Genomic DNA, 20,487 nt, shown 5'->3' with positions numbered 1-20,487 from the left:
GCAAACGGCTACGATATCTCTAGTGTTCTGACGTTCATTATGTTATCAACAACAACACTGTCCTTCACCTGCGCAGTGATATTGCGGTCCGAAGCAATTCTCCTGTACATCCCACCACGCTGCTGCGCCAACAAAAGTGCGCTAAAAGGCTGTCCAAGGTAAACGATGAACCTCAACGCTCGATGAAACTCCGCCTCATGGTCCTCTACTAGGGGGCCAGAGAGGCAAATCGTCCAAGCTTTGCGACTCGTCTTCAGAGTCAGGCAGGTCGAGATCATAATGATTCCACGGTCGTATGAGGAAGAATGTCTGATGTGCAGGCCTTCTAGGCGAGAATTGAATCAGTCTGTCTGCCGTTGTGATTTGTAGGTCTCGGAGCCCGTCTGCCTTGACATCATAGACAAGACATGTACCCTGGTCTTGAACACGCCTCAATTGGACTTTTGTGAGAAGAAAGGCGATACAAGGTAGTTGCAGTCTGGCGTTCGCGAAACGAGGGGGATTAAGGTTGTCAAGGAGGGAATACAGTTTCAAAACAGAGTCCACAGCCACAGTATTTCGCAGCGCAGAGATTGATGTCTGCATTTCGTCTTCAGATAGAGGTAGCGGTGTGGACGGTGGAGCTTTGTACGACGTGATGTTCAGCCGGGAGACAGCTGTTAAAGTCGGATGATTTTCCAACCCAGTCCAGGGCAGTTATGTCGCCCGACCGAGCGATGATCTCCTGTAAGAGGCGCCCAAGCGCATTTTGTTTATTCTCGCCGTAAACGACATGTAAATGAATGCCGAAGATGCCAAACAATGAATACGCGATATCTTCCTGCAACGAGGTGACACGGCTCGATGACCATCGGAGTTTCTCTCGCGCGCCCCTCATTCCCTCCGGTTTGAAGTGACGAGGGTCTGAGTATTTATACCTGTTGAATCTGCAAGCTCTTGCATGATAATGTCAGACTCCTTGTGATTGGGAGAGCGGTCATCAAGGTAGAGGGTCCAATTTTGTGTGTAGAAGAGAATGATTTTTGGCAGCGAGGAATTCCTGAACAGTCCATCCCCGCGTGTTCCAAGTGCAGGCTGCGAGTGCGCCGGGCTTCGACGAAGGCGGGACGTCTGACAAGTGGACTATCGTAAGAGCTGAATTACGATACTAGACGAACATGGAGTTGACCGATCGTGTGATCTCAACATTGTTATTCTGGTCGATGCAACAGGTGTCGCTCCACGCCCAGAAATAGCCAGCATCACGAGCGACTTTGCAGAACTTCTGCAACTTCACAGTTTCTCCGACTGGATTCAAGTTGTAAACACCTTTGACCTGAACGTCATGCAGCAGCGGATCCCTGCTCCCCCACCTATGTGACAACATAGCCCAACTGAAGTATTTCTCGACCTCTTCTTCGATGAGCCCCGTTGGGACGGGCGCATATGTAATCGATAATGACAAGATCTTCTTGTACTCTGTGGTTTCCATGAAAGCATTTATTTGTCCCTCTTGGTTGCATAAATGACCAGTGGAGGTGTTGAGTAGACGAAATGGGGAATTTTCCAGCCTAGCATAAATGGCTTGTCGAATCGCGTGATTTACTTGGCTGACATACTGCTGGCGCAGTTCTGGAGATATGGAGTTAATCGTATTCAAGTCGGCGCGCAAGTTCCTTGAGGCTTACCTCGGTCGTATGCATCATCCAACTTAGAGAGCATGATGTTGAAGACCTCGATTGCTTCATTATAGCGTTCAGCTCTATGATGCACTCCATGCATCACTTCGTATGCAAGATACGACGAAGGGTTGAGTTCGATGACCTGTACATTTGCGGTATTAGAATAGTTACTACGTAAATGATGGATGTCATTTACACCTTTTCTGCGTCTTGAAGGGCCTTCACATAGGCCTTACGGCGGAGCACAAGAAGGGACTCTTATGAGGGGTTCAGCACGAGCGCTGCCGAATATAGTCCGATAGTCATCTCATAATTTCCCCCGCCAATAGCCTCGTCTGCCTTTGTGACACAGCGTACAGCGCAGTTTATCTTGAAGGCTAATCCACCCCAGAGTAAGTCTCATGCTCAAGTCATCCAAGATCTCCAGCACTCACCAGTGGACCATCCGAGGTACCTGTCTTTTGCATCCCCTCCGATTATCCGCATCATATATTGGTAAGATTCGACCGCCTTGGTCACTCGATCGGCGTGGAGGAATATGTCGCATCGTCTTTGGTTGACAGTTTTGCCATAACGAATTCAAGTCCCAGCCGAAGAGCTGTCCAGTACATCATTGATCAGTAGAAATTTGTTCTGCGACGTTATGGTGACGCACCAGCGCAAATAGCTTCGATTCGGATTCAAAAAGTGTTCTGCGAGAGAACCAGTCGGCTATACTGAGAATACTATCGTTGAGTCGATCGGCGGCTTCGCTGTACCACTGCTCATCCTCAAAATCAGCTAAAGCAAGCACCGCACGTAGACATGACTGAAGAATGTATTTCAGCATGAGAAAACTCATGAGGTCTAGCATGAAGCTCACGTTAACGACGCTGCGCGAACGTGTATGTGAGTGTTGATCAGGGGTGACGATGTCTTTAAGTCGTCGCATTGCTTCATCGTGACAATTGGCACTAAAAAGTGTAACAGCCTGGAAAGAAATGACATCGTTAGATAAAGATGTCAGCGAATAGTGACGAGAGTACCTTGATTAATAGTACAAGATTGATGGCAATTGGATCATGATTCGAAAATACGAGAGAGAGATCAAAAGCTTCCATGGCATCACAGAGTTGGTCATTGCCGCAGAGGGCGATGCCCTTGGAAATGTAGCCCAATAACGAGGGCTGGATAGCAATAGACTATGCCAATAAGTTCAGTCAATCTATGTTCAACGGCATCATGATAGGGAGGGCATCCGACCTTGGCTGCGTCTTGAAGTGCACCATCCCACTCAAGATGTCGCGCCCTTACAAGTGAGCGATTGGCATACGTGTCGTGGCTGTTGCCACCTTCGCTGATTTTTTGGGTCAGCAGCTCTTTAGCGGTATCCAGATCGGTAATGGATGCATCGAGGACCGTCGTCTTTATAGCGAGGATCTACATGAAAGAAGCTCACATTCCATATAAGTAGACGCATCGAAAGTAAAAAGCTCACGTCAAGTAATGAGTGATTGTCATCACCGCCAGATGCTTCGTCACTTTCCGAGGGATGATTGCTCAAACTGCCGTGATCATCAGTTATTAAAGGTGAGAACTAGACACGAGCCTCAGTCACGGGTAAAGAGACTAAATTGGTGTACTACTACGAACCTAGACACGAGCCTATGAATGCATATAGTGAGTACAATGATATAACGAAGAGAGGGAACTAACAATACTCACCTCAGTCACGGGTAAAGAGACTGAGGTGAGTTGACGGTTGCTCGATGTCTTAAGTAGGATGAAAAAAGGGGAAAAGGAGTCAGGTACTGTAACTTGGTGTCTCTGATATATATATGTCACTTGTCGTGACGTCTGGGTGGTCAGGCGGACGCTATAGGCTGCTCTTGACACTCCCACTCGCCGGACCAACCGGACGACAGAGCCCCATCTCCTCTCGATGACGCGCCACGGCCGGACGAGGCAATGCCTTCGTGAGGCTATCAGCCAGCATCTCCGACGTTGACTTGTATTCGAGTTTGATCTGATTAGTGTCGATGAGGCTGCGGATGAGATGGTAATGGACACGGATGTGCTTAGCCTTCTCGTGGAACTTGGGGTTCTTGGATAGGGCGAGGCTAGCTTGGTTGTCACCATAGAGGAGAGGGGGATCATATAGGTCCGGGTCGACGCGGAAGTCGTGAAGTAGTTGGATGAGGTATAGCGCCTCGCGGGAGGCATTCGAGAGTCCAATATACTCTGCTTCCGTTGTTGACGTCGCAACAACAGACTGCTTTTGAGCCTTCCAGCTGACGGGACCACCAAACAGCTGATAGACGTATGCGCTGGTGGACTTACTGTCATCACGGTCTGCAGCATAGTCTGAGTCAGAGTGGCCGATGAGGCCCTCATCATTTAAGCCGAAGACGAGGGTGAGGTCCGCTGTACCACGGATGTACCGAAGCAGGTGCTTGAGCTGACGGTGATGTTCAATGCCAGGGTTCTCCATGTAGCGAGAGAGGCAGGACACAGCAAACGCGATATCGGGGTGAGTTGTCCTCATGGCATAGTTGAGCTCACCGATGGTGCGGCGGTAGGGAATGGATGCAATGGTGGTCGCCTCGTCTACAGTGGGGGCTCGAGTGGCCTTCTGGAGTACAATTCCTGGAGTCATGGGCGTGCCAACTGGGTTACACTGAGACATTCCCGCGTTCTCCAGGATCTTCTCCAGGTAAGTCTTTTGGCTGATGGATAGGAGGTGTTTCTCGCGATCACGAGTGATATGCATGCCGAGAAAATGTCTGGCGGGGCCAAGATCTGCGAGGTCGAAGCGTTGCTTGAGCTGTTCTTTGAAGGAGTTGAGGTAGTCGCGAGAATTCGACGCGGTAAGCATGTCGTCGACGTATACGACGAGCCAGATAACTCTGTCTCCTTCGTGGAGGACGTACAGACTGTGATCAGCCTCGCTTCGAACGAATTTGAAACCTTCTTTCCGCAGATACTCATCAAGTGTTTGATTCCACTCATAGCCCGCCTGCTTCAACCCGTATAACGCCTTCTCCAGCTTCCAAACCCAGTCCGGATGTTCTGGGTCCTCGAAGCCAGCTGGCTGCTTGAGGTATATGTCCTCCTTGAGTTCAGCGTTAAGGAAAGCCGTACGTACGTCCATTTGATCCAGCTCAAGGTCAAACTTTGCAGCGAGTGCGAGGAGGATTCGGACAGTGTCGTACTTAGCGACAGCTGCGAATGTCTCCGTATAGTCGATCCCCTCAACCTGAGTGTAACCCTGGGCGACGAAGCGGGCCTTGTGCCGAGTGACGTTGCCGTCCTCGTCTGACTTCACAGAGAATACCCACCTGGATCCAATGGCCTTCCTACCTTCTGGAAGTGGCATCAGGCGGTGAGTCTTCAAGTCCTGCATGGATTGCAGTTCCGACTTGCAGGCGTCTGACCACAGTGGCCATTCAGGTAGGGTTCGTGCCGTGTTGATGGAGTTTGGTATGATAGGTTTGGGAGGTGTAGGGATGGAAGGCGAGGGCGAAGGTGTGGGTGTAGGAGTGGAAGGTGCGTTTGTTGATGTGTGCATTGCGGATTCGATTGAGTCTGGTGCAGGCTCTGCTGGTACTGGTACGTAGGTCCAACGCTCGGCTACGGGGATGCGTCTGGTGGGTATGGCCGTTGTGCTGGGTTTGCTTGGGTCAATGTGATGGGTTGGCTGGCGCTGTCGTGCACTTCGGCGAGGAGCTGGTGCATCAGGAGGCGGAGCTGGTGGTGCAGTTGGGAGGCAGAGCTGGTGGTGCGTTTTGCGCATTTGGCACATTTGGTGGTGCGTCTGTGTCTGCGTCTGGTGGGCCATTTCCTCCCACTGATACCTGCGGCACAGCAGTGACAGCAGGGGTCACTGGCGGCTCACCAGATGGAGGGGCATCTCCCACCTGAGGTGCTGACAACAGGTATGGGGTTAGCAGCACCCACAAGCAAGTGTAGGGGGGACGAAGTAGGGTCACCGTAGAAGACGGACTCATCAAAGTGTACATGACGAGACCGCACAACACGCTTAGCTGACATGTCCCAGAGGACATAGCCAGCAGTTCCGTACGTGGCCTAGCAGGAAGCAACGACGAGAGACGAACTCGTACTTGCGGCGGGTGTCGTCAGGGATGTGGGAGTAAGCAAGGCAGCCGAATGGGCGCAGGTAGGCGATGTCAGGCTTGCGGCCATAGAAGGCCTCAAAAGGAGAACGGCCACCAAGGGCCGAGGAGGGAAGGACATTCTTGATGTGCGCCGAGTTCAGGATCGCCCAACCCCAGAAAGAACGAGGGAATCCGCTCTGGTGGTGGCAGCTGAGGGCGCGGGTCACGACAGTTTGGTGACCACAGCTCCGCAACACCATTCTGCTGGGGTGTGTAGGGCATTGTCACCTCATGCTCGATCCCCCGATCCGTCAAGTACTGAAGGAACTCTCGCGACACGTACTCCCCGCCGTTGTCACTACGGAGGCGTTTAATACGTCCCCCAGACTGCGTCTCCATCCAAGGTACGAACTTCCTGAAGAGCTCGAAGACAGTCGGATTTTGCCTTCATGAGGTACACCAGGGAATACCGGGTGTAGTCGTCAGTGAAGACAACGAAGTAGGAGTCACCTGAGGAGGAGGTGACATTCACGGGCCCCCAAACGTCCGAATGCACGAGCTCAGCAGGGGCAGAAGCGCGCCGCGCAGAAGTGGGGAAAGGTGAGCGTTTGTGCTTGCCCATGATGCATGACACACAATGAATGGCGTCAGCACCGTCACTAACAGGAAGGAGGGATGCAGGGTCGATGGAGATGCCATCAGCATGCTCACTAGCCTTCAGGACAGTCGAGAAGCCGGTGTGACCCAATCTGCGATGCCAAGTGTGCAGGGACAAGGCAGCGGAGGATGATTTGACAAGCATCGCGGATGCATCAGCGTTTCTGGTAGCGTATGTAGCGTCGAGCATGTACAGCCCATTACAAGGGTGAACATGAGCAAGTGGTGGCCCTTGGCCATCGTTAGCACTAAGCATGCCCCCTTTGGAGGTAGAGATGAAGGAAATGTGTTCAGACGCGAGACACGACACCGAAATGAGTGTGCACCGGAGGTCAGGGACGTGGAGGAAGTCAAAGTCCCGGTCCGTTGAGGTGTCTTCGTACTGCAGGGCAAGCCTTACTGTTCCCCAGCCAGGGGCCATGACTACATGGTTGTCGGCGAGTTTCACACGGATTGGCTCATATAGCCTCGTATAGTGAGCAAAGCGTGATATATCAGGCTCCATATGAGCCGTTGCAGCAGAGTCTACATGTAGGGAGCCCGCGGGTACATTAAGAGATGATGAGATATTGGCAGAGTGCTCTTTTAGGGAGAGGACGAAAGGAGGGTGTGATACGGCATTCGCGTTAGGTTGGTCTGCCGGAGAGACTTCCATGTTAGTGGCAATAGCGGCAGTGGAAGAAACGGGTGAGGCTGACTTCGGGTTCTTCTCCTCCTTTGATAGGCGTGCACGGCACTGTAGCCAGATGTGACCAGCCTTGGTACAGTGTCCACACTTCGGGCGCCACCCAAGCACCCATCCATCGCCCTTCGACTCATCAAACCCTTTGGGAGGGACACGGTCAGTTTTGGAGGGACCGTTCACAGCACCCCGATGTCCGGAGAACATCGCAGCGTGCTCAGTGTTACCACCGTTCGCGGTGCGATGAAGCTCCTGGGTCTTCAGACGATTGACGATGTCATTGAGGTCGAGGGGCGTGCTACTGTTGATGAGAGTTTGACGAAAGGGGTCATAGTAGTCGGGGAGTGCACGTAGCAGGATGTGGACGAATATGGCATCCGGAACCTTGTATTCGTTCGGACTTGGGGTGGCCGTGGTGGTTGCTGCTGTAGCCGATGGAGGGTTAATGGAGAGAGCTGCGAGGTCAGATTTTAGCACAACGAGCCTCTGGAGCATCTCGGCAATCGAGGCACTGTCGTGTGCCTTTGGAATTGTGAAGAGCCGATCAAGATATTGGTTAAATCGGATAGCCTTCTGGGGTAAATATTTACCAGCCAGGGCGTCCCAACCTATCTTCGGGTCCTCCGTGTCACGGAGGTACACAAAATCCTGGGCATCTATAGCAGTAGACAGTGCACTGAGGGCGAGCAAGCGACGCTGCTTGTACAACCTTACGCGCTCGTCGTGTTTCTCCTTCCGGAGGACGTTCTGGTCCGGGTCAGTGAGTGGAGCAGGAGGTGAGGGTTCCTTCTCATCCCCGCTGATATAGGGCCATAACCCGAGCCCACCAGCCCACATCTTGAATCCAGTTGCCCATTGGGAGTAATTTGAGCCGTCGAGGGTAAGCTTCTCGTGCGGGTACTTTTCAGTTTTCGGGAGAGAGTCCGAAGATGACGTCATGGTAATATAGTGATAGTAAGGGGGTCAATGAGGAGTGACAGTTCCGATATTGGTTTGAACCAGTCAGGAACTGCGATGGGTGAACGAGCGTTCGAGAAGTACCAGTCCGAGTAAGAGAGATGGGAGATAGTGCCGCTATCCTTTAGGCAGGGCTCATAACCTATTAAAGGTGAGAACTAGACACGAGCCTCAGTCACGGGTAAAGAGACTAAATTGGTGTACTACTACGAACCTAGACACGAGCCTATGAATGCATATAGTGAGTACAATGATATAACGAAGAGAGGGAACTAACAATACTCACCTCAGTCACGGGTAAAGAGACTGAGGTGAGTTGACGGTTGCTCGATGTCTTAAGTAGGATGAAAAAAGGGGAAAAGGAGTCAGGTACTGTAACTTGGTGTCTCTGATATATATATGTCACTTGTCGTGACGTCTGGGTGGTCAGGCGGACGCTATAGGCTGCTCTTGACATCAGTGAGCTCGCCATTGTCATGATCCTCTGAGGGATGTTGCTCGAGTATGTCCTTGATAGACCAGAGCCAAACCTTCCCTTGAACATCTCCGCTGACAAGCAGTTCTCCATTGGGAGAAATTGCAACACAGTTAACCCCCGTGGTATGTATGAGTGCCTTTCCCATGTGCTGGTGCGTCTCTGTGTTCCACAGCCGCACGGTAGTGTCGTCCGAGGCAGTGGCAATGAAAGAGCCATCAGACGAGATGGCGAGTGAGAGGACCCAAGCATCATGACCGATACAAGGTTGACCGATCTGAGTCGATGAGTCCCAGAACTTGACTGTTTTGTCATATGATGTGGAGACAAGTTGCTGGCCGTCAGCTGACCAGACAACGCTTCGAACCAAACCTTGGTGAGCGTATATTTCGAGAAAGACTTCGGCGTTATTGGCGTTCCAAACCCGGATGGTACGGTCAGACCCAGATGCTAATTTTAGCCCATCTGGGCTGAACGCCACACTGAACACCGAAGTACGATGACCCTTGAATGTTTCGAGGACAGTTCCAGTCTCTGTATCCCATACAATAACCGTTTTATCTTCTGACCCACTAGCGACTCTCTTTCCATCGGGGGAGAAGCACACCGATAAAATCCAACTTCTATGTTTTATCAGTGATGACTTGATTACCATCTGGTTGTTCAAGTTCTTGACGTCCCAGATGATGATGGTATTATCACATCCACCGCTCACAACCTGCATTTCGTCTGGCGATATGGCCACTGCTTGCACTCCATCCTTGTGTCCCTTGAAGGGCCCTCCTACCAACGTTCCATTTTGCACATCCCATATTCGCAGGGTGCCGTCCATTGAACCTGTGACGACCCGTCGGTCGTCTTTGAAGAATGCGGATGCTTGCACTGATTCCGTGTGCCCTTGCATCGTCCGCATTGGCGTTAGTTGCTCTCGTATTATCGGCGCTGGCTGCCTTTTCAGATTGGGATATGCATCTCTTGCTGCATCAGGCACCCCTGACATGTTGCATTGACCTAGGCACAGAGATCGACGGTCAGTAGCATTTGAGGTGGACGAGGGGCTTACTTTGTGAATATAGTACGTCGTGTGGTGGAGGTTACCTTGTTTACAGGGTCACCTTTCAACTTTTCAGAAGTATAAAGTTATGCATCCGTGGGAAGTAGATTTCGCTCCAAAGCTAAGCCGAGTTTGTAAAATGAAATTTGGCCTTATGTATCTTAGCTGTTATCAGTTCACTGATGGCACGTTACCTCGTTATTTGTGTACCGGATAGGATGAGAAGACATGAAGTCGAAGATAAGATGAGCAATGGCATGCAGGCAGTGCAGTGTAGCAGGATGCAACCTGCATGCACAAACCCAAGATACAGAGAACCTGAATGATACCCACTGGCAGGTCGCGAGGCTAGCAACGAAATATATCCTCACTGTAGATGAGTCGGCCACAGGTCACTGCGTAGTACGTACGTCACTCCAGTAAGGTTCAATGAAAACCACGCGTATGCAGTGAGGCAATGACTCAGATGCCTAGTTCGATTGCCGTGATGGACTGAGGCAGTGAAGTGAAGAACTTCGATGGAACATCTACAGCTGCCCATCATATATCATAGCCCATGTAAGTGTCTGCCCCCCCGTAATGCTTTTGCTGACGAAGACAAAAAAGACTTGGGTCTCGAATGTCATCCCAGATTCACGAAGACGACGCATCCTTCAGAGACGCATCCTCCTCGAGTAATGTATCCTCCTTGAGCACTGTATTTTCAGAACCTAGCTCAATGACGCCCACCACTCACGATCCATTATTCAAAGGGTCTGCTCTCCTCGAAGGCCATAGATCCGTGGTATGGGACGTAACGTTCATCCCTGGCACCCGTCTCCTCGTCACTTGCTCCCCGGACAAAAGTATTCGGGTATGGGATTTGGACACGGGGAAACAAGTGGGAAAGCTTTCGCGGGGTCACGATTGCGAATTCTGGGCAGTTGCAGCGTCCCCTGATGGGCGTTGGATTGTGAGTGGAGGAGATAATGGGAGCATCCTGGTCTGGGAAGTTGCAACAAAGAAGAGCGTGCCGGTCTCGTTCAGGGGCCATGCGAATGTGGTTTGGAGTGTTGTATTTGCACCAGATAGCGAGACATTTGCAAGTGCATCATGGAACAAAACGGTATGCGTGTGGAAGAGAGAGACGGGAAGAATGGTCCTCGGGCCGTTCAAAGTGGACAGTAATGCAAACTCGGTGTCGTACTCCCCAGATGGGACAAAACTTGCAGCAGGCACAAATGAACACATCATCATTTGGAATACAGTAACGGGAAAAGCACTGCTGAAAATAGAACAAAGGGCATACAGAGTCGCATTCACTCCAGATGGTCTCCGTCTTGTCAGTGGAAACTCGAAAGACATCCGAATTTCAGACGCTACCACTGGAAACATCATCAAACAATTTGACGCACACACCGAACTCATCGAATCACTAGCCATTGCTCCCAATGGCACAAAATTCGCCACCACATCATACGACAATACGACGCGTTTTTTTGACCTGACAACATTCGAACCCATTGGCGAGCCACTCGAGCACCCTGATTCCGTGTACTCCGTGGCTTTTTCCGAGGACAGCCAGCTCATCGCGACCGGTTGTGCCGACAAGCTCGCTCGCACATGGACAGTTCCTCTGACCGAGTCAGAGAAGGAGTCCCAACAGGTGAGCAAATTCTACCTTTTTTTTCACCATCCCTAACCGTCCTTCCAGCCGGAGATAATCCCAGACTTAACATCACGAGACGATGAACTTCCGCCGAGATTCTTTGACGGTGTTAGTCCTCGTTTAGCTTCATCTTGAGCATAGCTGAGCCCATGTCCAGGTCAACACAAATTATCCACCCCGCCGCTCCAACCACATCCCATACGGAGTGCCACAGCACTCTGCACCACAGTCTCGCATCATGACCTTAGTAAATCGTCTACCATTTCGCAGGAAATCCCAACAAGCACAACCCTCATCAGGACATCTCCACCGTGACCACCCCAACAAGGTCGCGCAGTTCCTGCAGCGGCACGTCCCCTTTCGTCGGTCGATATCTAGCCCGGGCCAGCCACAAGTCGTCAACGTCGCAGCTGCACATGGTAAAGAGGTAACGTAACCCTTCTTACTTCTCGTTCCCTCTTTGTTGATTGACACTCTACAGCGTGTTATTGTTGTCTCCGTGCCCCATTACAAGAAAGTCAATGACACCCGACGTCCGGCTAGAGAAGAGCCTGTGTCGCACGACACGGCACAAAGCGACACAACGTCTGTGATCTCTTACACCGATTCACTCCCGAACGTGCATTGGTTCATGGCATTCCTTTGCTATCTCTCCTGCTGGTCTGATGGTAGACTGAGGATGCCTCCGCGATGGAGCTTGGAGCCCGCCCAGTCATCACACCGGGGTAATGATGGTGATGCTCACGCTCGCAGTTAGATCATCGTGCTTTCATTTCTATTCACTTGCATTTCTTGATTTCGCACTGTGTCCGCATTGCCGCGTTGATCACAAGCTTCTACACACACACACACAGATACCAAATCTGATGCCACGGTTGCACATCATTGTCGCTGTGCATTATATGGCCCATCTCTACACAGGCAATTGTAGATACTGATGTATCCTGACGTCCTGTTTATGATGCTCGAGTGATATGTAATATAGACATCAACGAAATACAAAATGCAGCCAGTATCCTTCATTGCACATGAAAGAAATGCCCAAATAAACAAGTACGTATATAAGCCCATATAGATCAACGTGTCTGAGAAGCATGCTCCCAGCTTCCATCTCCACTGCCACTGCCGCTCCCAGGGCTTGCAGATCTAACATCAGGAGTTACATCATGCTCCCCTCGAGGCTCGTCTCTGTACACTGGAGCAGGGCCGGCAGACGGTGGGTCATCATCGTCCAAGAACCCAGAGTGAAACTCTGCGCCACGCAACCGAGTCTCTTCATCTGCATCCTCGTCATCCGACACCTCCCCAAACGCATCATACAACTCCTTGGCACGAGGCCTGCCTTGCCTCGAGACTGAGCTCATCTGCAGTTCGTCACCTGCGCTGAGCGCAGCGTACGCTCGATGCTTCACACGGCGTCTCCAGAAGAACACTCCTGCACCCACACCGAAGAGCACTACTGCGCCGATGGCGCCGAAGAACCATTTCTGGCTAGACACGAGGTTGGACATGTCTGAGAACCAGCCTTCATCTGGTGTGGGCGTCATCGTCGCTGTCGCCGGTGCGGATGGGGATGGGAACGCAGGTTTGCTGGCCTCGCCCTCGGCAGTACCGTGGTCATCTGGGAGACCTGAAGTGGGTTTAGGGTGGGATTTGCTGGATGTCGATGTGGGGATGTTAATTGCGTCATCGTTAGCTGTGGAAGGAAGCTGGTACTCTGAAAGCGGGAGAGCGTAGGTTGTTGAGACAGTGGGATCAATAGTTGAGCCCCAGAACATGAGACGCCATCCATGGAAAGTTCCGCTGTGCCCCTCGGATGATTGGTCAGAGACCTTGAGCGTCCAGGTGCCGATCATATTTTCACCCCTACGAAAACACTTAACAATCTTGAAGGAGTCTTGGAAAACATAATAATCATACCAGTGCTTGACGGACATAAATCTCCACCCTCTAAAACCAGTCCCGGCGTGGTCGCCATCCCGCTTTGCTGCAAGAACGCTACGCACTCCACCAGGGCTTGTGAGCTCAACTTCGACATCCCCGCGCTTGGTGTGCGATATCCACACTCTAACTGTCACGTGCTCCAACCCCTCGAAGTTGTGCGTGTCAAGCATGTCCTGCGTTACCGTGAACGAGCTCGTAAGACCTCCAGGGATAATCGGCTGCCCGCCTTCCATGTCTCCATCCTCAGTAAGTAAAGTGCCGTTGTCGATCTGTATGGCAGGAGGGTGGAAACGCGCTTGTGGTTTCACAAGCTGCCAATCTTGTGCTGCTTGAATATAGGCGTAGGCATCAAGCTTCCCGAAGCCATATTTATACGAATACATCTGTCCAGAAGCCATGGGTTCCCAGTCAGGATCTTCAGGGTTTATCATCCGGGCGGTTTTCACGCAAAGATGTTGTATGTCTCGCCATGTCAGGTCAGGTCTGTCATGAAAAATTCGTTAGTACAATCTCTGTGAAGGGATAAGGGTCTCACCGAACTTGAAGCACCAAAGCAAATACACCAGCTGCATTGGGGGCGGCGGCGGAGGTGCCACCGTGAGTGTCGGAGCATTTGTTGTGGGTGTCAGTAGTGACCTTCAAATAACCTCAGTTGGCTTCGGCGTGCGGAGTCGCAGGCTTACAATATGTTGACCGCTCCCTGAACTGTATGCTACAACCATATTGGCAGAGCAGGGTTCAGAATAGTATGGGTGTAGGCCTTTGAAGTCTACAGCCGAGACGGTGACGGAGTATATGCTGTTGGTGTACCCATCAAAATTGCACTGGTCTCCCTGCGCAGCCCCGTTCCCGCTGGCAAAGACATATATTGATCCTTTCCCATCCCTACCGTTTTGTATGCCGTTAACAAAGGCCTTTTCAATGATATATCCCGGCGCTTCCATCGACCTGCCGTCATCAGGTGGTCCCCAACTGCAACTAAAGATGGACACGTTGTGTAAGCCGTAGTTCAAGGCAGCTGCTTCGTCAGCGTCGGTTATAGGCCCAGATAATATGCGTACGCCAGCAACTTTTGACTTGTAAGCGAGTCCGACACCGCAGACGTCATTCTTGACTGCGGCGATCTGACCAGCACAGCGCGTACCGTGATTATCATTTGAAAGAACTGGGGTGGGCAAATCGGTGTGGTCGTTAAAGTCGTATGAATTGTCAGCATCCTGTGAGAAAGTCAGCGCCGAAATGAATCACACAGCGTATGGCGCACAAAGTTTTCAGCCAAGTCCCGACTCTGGTAGTCCAATCCATCATCTACCAGGGAAGTAATGACGCCTTCCCCCATGATACCCATTTCCCACACACCCGTCACGTTCATCATATGCTCGGGGGTACTGGTCATTAACGATATGCCATTGCTCTGTAAATAGGGGGTCCACGAATCCAAGTCGTTCTGCGATGATTTCGGATGCTTTCGGTTGAGGGTCGCCAGGAGTTACGGGAGGTGGTGCACGTTCTAGAGAAGAACCGTCTCGCTTTATCCGTTGGCGGGGTATCTGGGGGGATAAATATTTTATGGACGATAATATGCGGTGTGCACGGGCTTGGCGACCCGCCCGTGGGTATAAGCTAGTGGAATGCCCTGCAAGGGTGACCAAATTCTCGAACCTGCCGAGGACTCTATCTGAGACTGTCCTTGGAGAAACACTGGGCATGAGCTTTGAAGAGCGTACTAGCCATAGGTTTTGTAGTTCTCCGACCTGCTCGACGAGTTCTACTCCAAGTTCTCCGATGCATTCATTTAGAGTTGCGCCTGCAGAGGGGTGATGTTCGAGGACATAATAATCGTGTGTTGTATAAGAGCGCTTGGCTGGTTGTGAAGCACAGAAGCATTGCTGGATCAAAAGAGCCAGAAGAAGCTGGAGGGGCAGTCGCATGTCGGTTGTCGACAGTGGGAACGTAACTGTGAGCGACTTTACCAGCGACTATCTCGGAAAATTATAGTGCCACGTGGTCGAAAGGTGGAAACAGTCCGCTCTAAGCCGCTCTAAGAACTTGAAGATCATCACCTCGGTCGACCCCCCAAATCATCCTGTTTTGTTACTAAACTTTTCGGTTAAGTATAGATACCTTTATTAGTTGGTATCGTTACTCCTGAGGCTTGAGCCTTTATCTTTGTACGGTGACCCACCAAGCATAATTTATGTCGAAGAAGCGGCACTTTGGGCCTACGTCTGCCCCATGCATCATCCTCGACAGCCTCAAAGAGGGTTGCAGAGCCTGAGCCTGAGTCCTCACTGCGCGCCGGAAGGAAAAGAAGGAAGAGGTTACTTTCACGTGTAGTAAGTTAGCCACTCCATCATTTCAAGCTGATATCAAAAGCTGGTTGTGCGCAGGTCGATTCAGACGCGTCAGAGGAATTAACCCTCGTCGTACGCAATTCATCCGTGCTCAACGACCCGGCAGAGCCATTGCAACAGCATCCTGAACCAAAAGAGCTCGCACCACCTGAAGGCACGTCTATCTGAATGTCTCACATCATCTCCTTGACATTCGTTCTAGAAACGGTGGTCTATGCACCCCCCGAGTATGAATACGATGAGGACGAGAACTTTCAGGTCATAGGCGAAACCGACACCGCCGAACAGTCTGATTCTGGCAATTCTGAGGGTGTACCTGTACGCATATTAACAGATTTCGCCATATACGAGTGCGCGACACGACAGCTAGTGCCTATTGGTGAGCTAATTAACGTCAACCTTGCGGTGAACAACAAGATCGTGTACCGAGCTTCGGGTTACGTGAAACCCCACATGGATGACGATGAATACTATGATGATGACTGCGACGATGAGGATGACGGGAATGGTATGTCTAACGACGAGGATTGCCTCCAACGGATTCGTTTGACAGAGATCCGGAAGTTCACGATTCACGACATACGACAGCGCTCTAGAGAACTCGACGAGTAAGTGTTTATCCATGATACTGAGTGGTTTGCAACTCATTTGGCAATGTCCAGCAAGTTTTATATCCTAACGAAACATGCTTGGTATATTCTCGACCTTCCTTCAGAACAATATACCCCTTTCTTTCATGGGTTGTGGCTGAGGCATCGAGTCGCCCATCTTCTCGTGTCTATGGCCCTGGCCAACCCACGGCTGACTTATAAAGATTTTGTTTCTGCCCTTCATATAACTCCTGACTCGTCCGATGAAGTTTCTATCGCGTTAACCATCATCGGGCGTGAGCTCAATGAGAATGACATACAGTCTGCCGATATTGTATGTATATCTAGGTTTCATGTATGTTTCATCGCTTTCTGACCGTCGGACAGAAATCTTATATTTTCGCAACACTTGACGAGCTTCGCGATGACGGAATCTGTGTGGCGCGTACTCCGGTAGTGAAGGATATCGTCGGGCAAGAAATGTCTTATCACTTGATGGAGGAAATTACTCCCGCCCCCCGCTCGCGTACACAGCGCCCGCCCCAGAGTCGTTCGCCGAGTTCCAGTAATATCGAGAAAGAAGTTCTCAAGCATAGGAACAAAACCGTCACAACACCCGTCGTCGGAAGGGTCGCACAACGATTATTCGAAAATATTAAGGTTGCTGGAAAACTTACGGACGAGGACATGCATATATCGGACGATGCACCACGACATCCCTCTATAATACACGCCGCTAACCCGAACTCTGTGCAGTGGCTGGACCCCGTGGATGACTATCCTGGCTTCTATGGTTCTGTTCTCGTGGACGAAGTAAAGTATTCAGTAAGTTCTTTTTTCATCTCGATAAAAATTTCTTATTCGCGTTAGGTCGGAGATGCTGTCATGGTCGTACCTGGAGAAGACGAGGATACTACTCGTGCAAAATCTTACAAGTACCAGCCCTCCCAGTCGACAAATAAACTCGCAAATGATTATTGGTGGGTCACGACCTCGTGCGCCTGCTATGTCATTTATGATGGGTTTACCTCAAAAGGTTTTGCATGATTCGGTATTTCTTCGAGGACGAGGGCGTCAAGAAGTTCCATGCGCAGTGGTTCACACACAGCTCGAAGACACTCCTCCAAGAAGCAGGACATTCACATGCGCTTTATCTGATGCTCTCCGAATGCAGCGACGTTGAAATTGACGCCATCTCACAAAAATGTAATGTCCGTGAATTGCCAATGGACAGTTTCCAGCCGGACGAGTCAACTCTTGATGACGACAACGATTTTCATTCTGGGTATGCAACCTCTTTTAGCGGTGCTTCATGCGACATTGAGCACAGCCCTGCAGACTTATGTTCAACAGCCTCGAGTCCAGTTTCATTCGGCTTTCAGACTTGGAAACTCAAACACTTCTCAGCTTCTGCGACGACCATAAGCAGTGCCTCGCTTGCGGTCACAAGGAACACGCATCGAATTTCACCGATTCACGAGCCCTTCGAGATGGCTTCTCTCATAATGATGTCAACTATCATAAGGGTGACTTCGCGTATATCTCAATGGGCCCTAATAGTGTCTATCAAATCGGCCAGATCGAGGACTTCAAAATTAAACAGGGCAGGTGCATTGAAGTCATCGCTCGACTCTTTGGGCGCTACGATGACGTTGTCCGGGAAGTCGGTCGTGGCATTGATAAACCAAAAGGAGTCACTTCTGACGACGTAAGGGCACCAACTGCACCCTAATCTCTCTCACTCTCTAACTCATATTTCGTAGCGGCGCTTGTTCCATTCGCAGAGCCAGGAGAAAACAAGGCCCGATGATATCCGCGGACAATGTTTCGTTATTTATGAAACGGACGACACCGCTATTGATGCTTGGGTCGCTCACGACGATCACTACTACGTGAACGAATGCGCCGATTCCCTCGACGTTCGTGCGCTCGATGGCCTAAATCCGTGGTCAAGAAATGAATTCTGGCACTGCGTTCAATGCCACGAAGAGCATAAAGCTAATCTAGCACGCAGGGCTCAACAATTGCAGAGGTTCGGGCCGCTTCGAGGGCTGGAGCTTTTTGCTGGTCCGACTTTATTTTTTGTTGCTCTGTAACTGATTTAACATGTACTTGAAGGTGCGGGTGGCCTCGGAACTGGATTAGATATGTCTGGCTTCGTGGAGACAAGATACGCAGTTGAATTTTCTCCAGGAGCGGCGAGGACTTACAAGTCAGTGTGCATTTCATGCTCGACGCACTTGTGTTAATATTATCTCAGGCAAAACCATCCTAATGTGACGGTGTACAATCAATGCACAAACGTATGCCTGCAGCACGCCATTGATGTCGCAGATGGGAAGAATCCCCGCCCCCTCCAAACTCTGGGAGATAAGAAGCGCCTACCCTCAATGCCTAAGCCGGGTGAAGTTGATTTTATCTATGGCGGTGTGTAATGATTCATGTCATCGGCGGTGATGTTTATCGTGTTTACTAGGTCCGCCATGCCAGTCTTTCTCAAAGATGAATCACGCGAAGGTAAGGATCAGAAATATTTCTATGCATCATAGTGATAATCTTGTTCTTAGAGAGATGACGACATACGGTGAACACGACGTGCGGTTGGTGTGTATCTGCACTAAACGATGTATTGCAGGTCTACGCTTGTCTGTAACATGATTGCATACGTAGAGTTCTACCGGCCGATGTACTTCCTCTTGGAGAACGTTGGCGGAATCCTAGAGCATGCATTGAAGGAAAAAACTGTCGCTTCGGGCGTTGTGAAATTCATCCTCGCCGCCCTCCTTGCCTTAAAGTATGATTTGATACATTTTCGATGTTCGATGTTCGATGCTGATTTTTTTGCAGTTACCAGATTGGATATAATGTTCTTCACGCAGCAAACTATGGCGCGCCTCAAGTACGCAAGCGGGTTCTGTTCGTGGCGGCCAGGCAAGGAGTTCCCCTGCCCGATTTCCCGATCCCGACACACGTCTTTCCGCACGCAAGAGTACAGCGTGTCAAGTTGCCTACTGGAGCATACTTAGCACCTGTTTCGCGCTTGAAGTACGGCGACAACAATGCTGACCTCTCCGCTCCGCTGCATTTCGTCACGATTCATGAAGCTATTGGTGATTTGGTATGGTCCAGGAACCGTCATTTGATAACTCGTTCACTTCAGCCTATTTTTCAGCCTCCATTCGATTGGTATGCACTGTTGTTCCCAAATTTGGGAACCTGGCTTATTCGAACTTTCATCCAGGGTTAACCCACACACCAACATCTCGAAAACTGCCGCTGACAAAGCGGTGGAACGCAAGCGCAAAGACGAGCTTGGGATTCCATCTTTTTCAGCGCTGCGTTCTGCAAGAACTTCAACGGACCCGTACGCTGGTTACTCGAAACCATGTCAATATCCTAGTGGGCCACTATCCCGCTACCAGAAGCTCATGCGACAGGGGAGCGAAAAGCTTCAGTATCATTATACCAAACGCTTCAACGATATCATCATTGAACGGTACATTTTTGCTGTTTGTTCTGGATTGGTGCCCCACTGAAACCCGAACTCAGAACTGTAAACGTGCCTCTAAGAGCGGGAGCTAATCATTTCGGTAAGTCAAGCTAGATTACTGGCTATGTGGAATTCACTGTGAAGGCCATAGACTTGCCCAAGGAGCTGCACACCGGACTCTCGAGGTACGAGAACGCTAGGAAAAAATACAAAGGCGAGACGCAACACGTTCGTATTCAAACACATTAGCTGATCCTTCGATAGCCGTCTTTCAGCGGCTGGATGCAGACATGTACTTTTCGACTGCACTGACCACGGTGCAGCCAAATAATAAGGGGGGTCGAGTACTGCATCCTTCGGTATGCATTCTAGTTATTATATTATTGTCGTTCGGAACCTGACTCCTTAACGCTTCATATGTCAGCAAAAACGCATCCTTACGGTCCGTGAATGTGCACGTGCCCAAGGATTCCCAGATAACTATGAATTCGTCTCGGTGAACAAGGAGAAGAAGGATACGGCAAAGGCTATCCAGGATGTAAGCTTTTGCTACGGGTTGCGCCGTTCTACGACTGATGTGTTCCACAGCAACTTAGACAGATCGGTAATGCGGTACCTACATCGCTGGCTCAGGCTCTCGGGAAGGCTTTTGGCGGGGCGATGACTAAAATGTGGGATGTAGAGCCTAGCAGGGATGCGAGTCCGATTCTGTGATGGCAATGATGGGAGTGAGCATGCAAGGTGCCTGTGTGTCATAGATCGTAACGGCGCTGGCGCCAACCCCCGACTCGCTTATTTCTGGCATTGGGTCTATCGAATTAAACGTAAACTAGTCTTTCTATTTCATTTTGCGTTGGCAAATGACCAGGCTGCTAATCCTA

The 20,487-nt window shown here is 50.6% G+C and overlaps 2 protein-coding genes across 2 annotated transcripts; one reads left to right on the top strand and one right to left on the bottom strand.

Annotated features, from left to right (window-relative positions):
- Positions 1–11,846: 11,846 nt before the first annotated feature.
- On the bottom strand, positions 11,847–15,187 carry DFJ58DRAFT_782504 (peptidase S8/S53 domain-containing protein). The gene is made up of 6 exons (XM_041389844.1): positions 14,573–15,187; positions 14,437–14,550; positions 13,856–14,389; positions 13,708–13,808; positions 13,149–13,655; positions 11,847–13,094 (listed from the first exon to the last, which is right to left on the bottom strand). Exons 1-6 carry the CDS (start codon positions 15,101–15,103, stop codon positions 12,305–12,307), a joined length of 2,577 nt encoding a protein of 858 aa, XP_041245005.1. The 5' UTR covers positions 15,104–15,187; the 3' UTR covers positions 11,847–12,304.
- A 507-nt stretch (positions 15,188–15,694) lies between these two features.
- On the top strand, positions 15,695–20,487 carry DFJ58DRAFT_877016 (S-adenosyl-L-methionine-dependent methyltransferase; the record flags this gene model as incomplete). The annotated part of the gene is made up of 20 exons (XM_041394467.1): positions 15,695–16,134; positions 16,189–16,450; positions 16,504–16,941; positions 16,987–17,096; positions 17,153–17,401; positions 17,455–17,824; positions 17,880–18,183; positions 18,235–18,328; positions 18,377–18,543; positions 18,593–18,633; positions 18,684–18,700; positions 18,752–18,910; positions 18,964–19,234; positions 19,289–19,302; positions 19,358–19,612; positions 19,666–19,706; positions 19,758–19,838; positions 19,871–19,965; positions 20,031–20,144; positions 20,195–20,487. 20 exons carry the CDS (start codon positions 15,695–15,697, stop codon positions 20,318–20,320), a joined length of 3,648 nt encoding a protein of 1,215 aa, XP_041245004.1. The 3' UTR covers positions 20,321–20,487.

This window comes from Suillus subalutaceus (genome assembly GCF_016647625.1).
Source record: "Suillus subalutaceus strain FC151 chromosome Unknown DFJ58scaffold_39, whole genome shotgun sequence".
NCBI lineage: Eukaryota > Fungi > Basidiomycota > Agaricomycetes > Boletales > Suillaceae > Suillus > Suillus subalutaceus.
This window is presented reverse-complemented; position numbering and strand designations above follow the sequence as displayed.

Bases quoted from the DNA above. Each gene is read 5' to 3' on its own strand.
- DFJ58DRAFT_782504 (XM_041389844.1), bottom strand. From the start codon at position 15,103: ATGCGACTGCCCCTCCAGCTTCTTCTGGCTCTTTTGATCCAGCAATGC. The intron at 14,390-14,436 runs GTGCGCCATACG...ACTTTCTCACAG, and splicing joins GGGACTTGGCTGAAAACTTT to GATGCTGACAATTCATACGA. The intron at 13,656-13,707 runs GTGAGACCCTTA...TTTTCATGACAG, and splicing joins GCTTTGGTGCTTCAAGTTCG to ACCTGACCTGACATGGCGAG.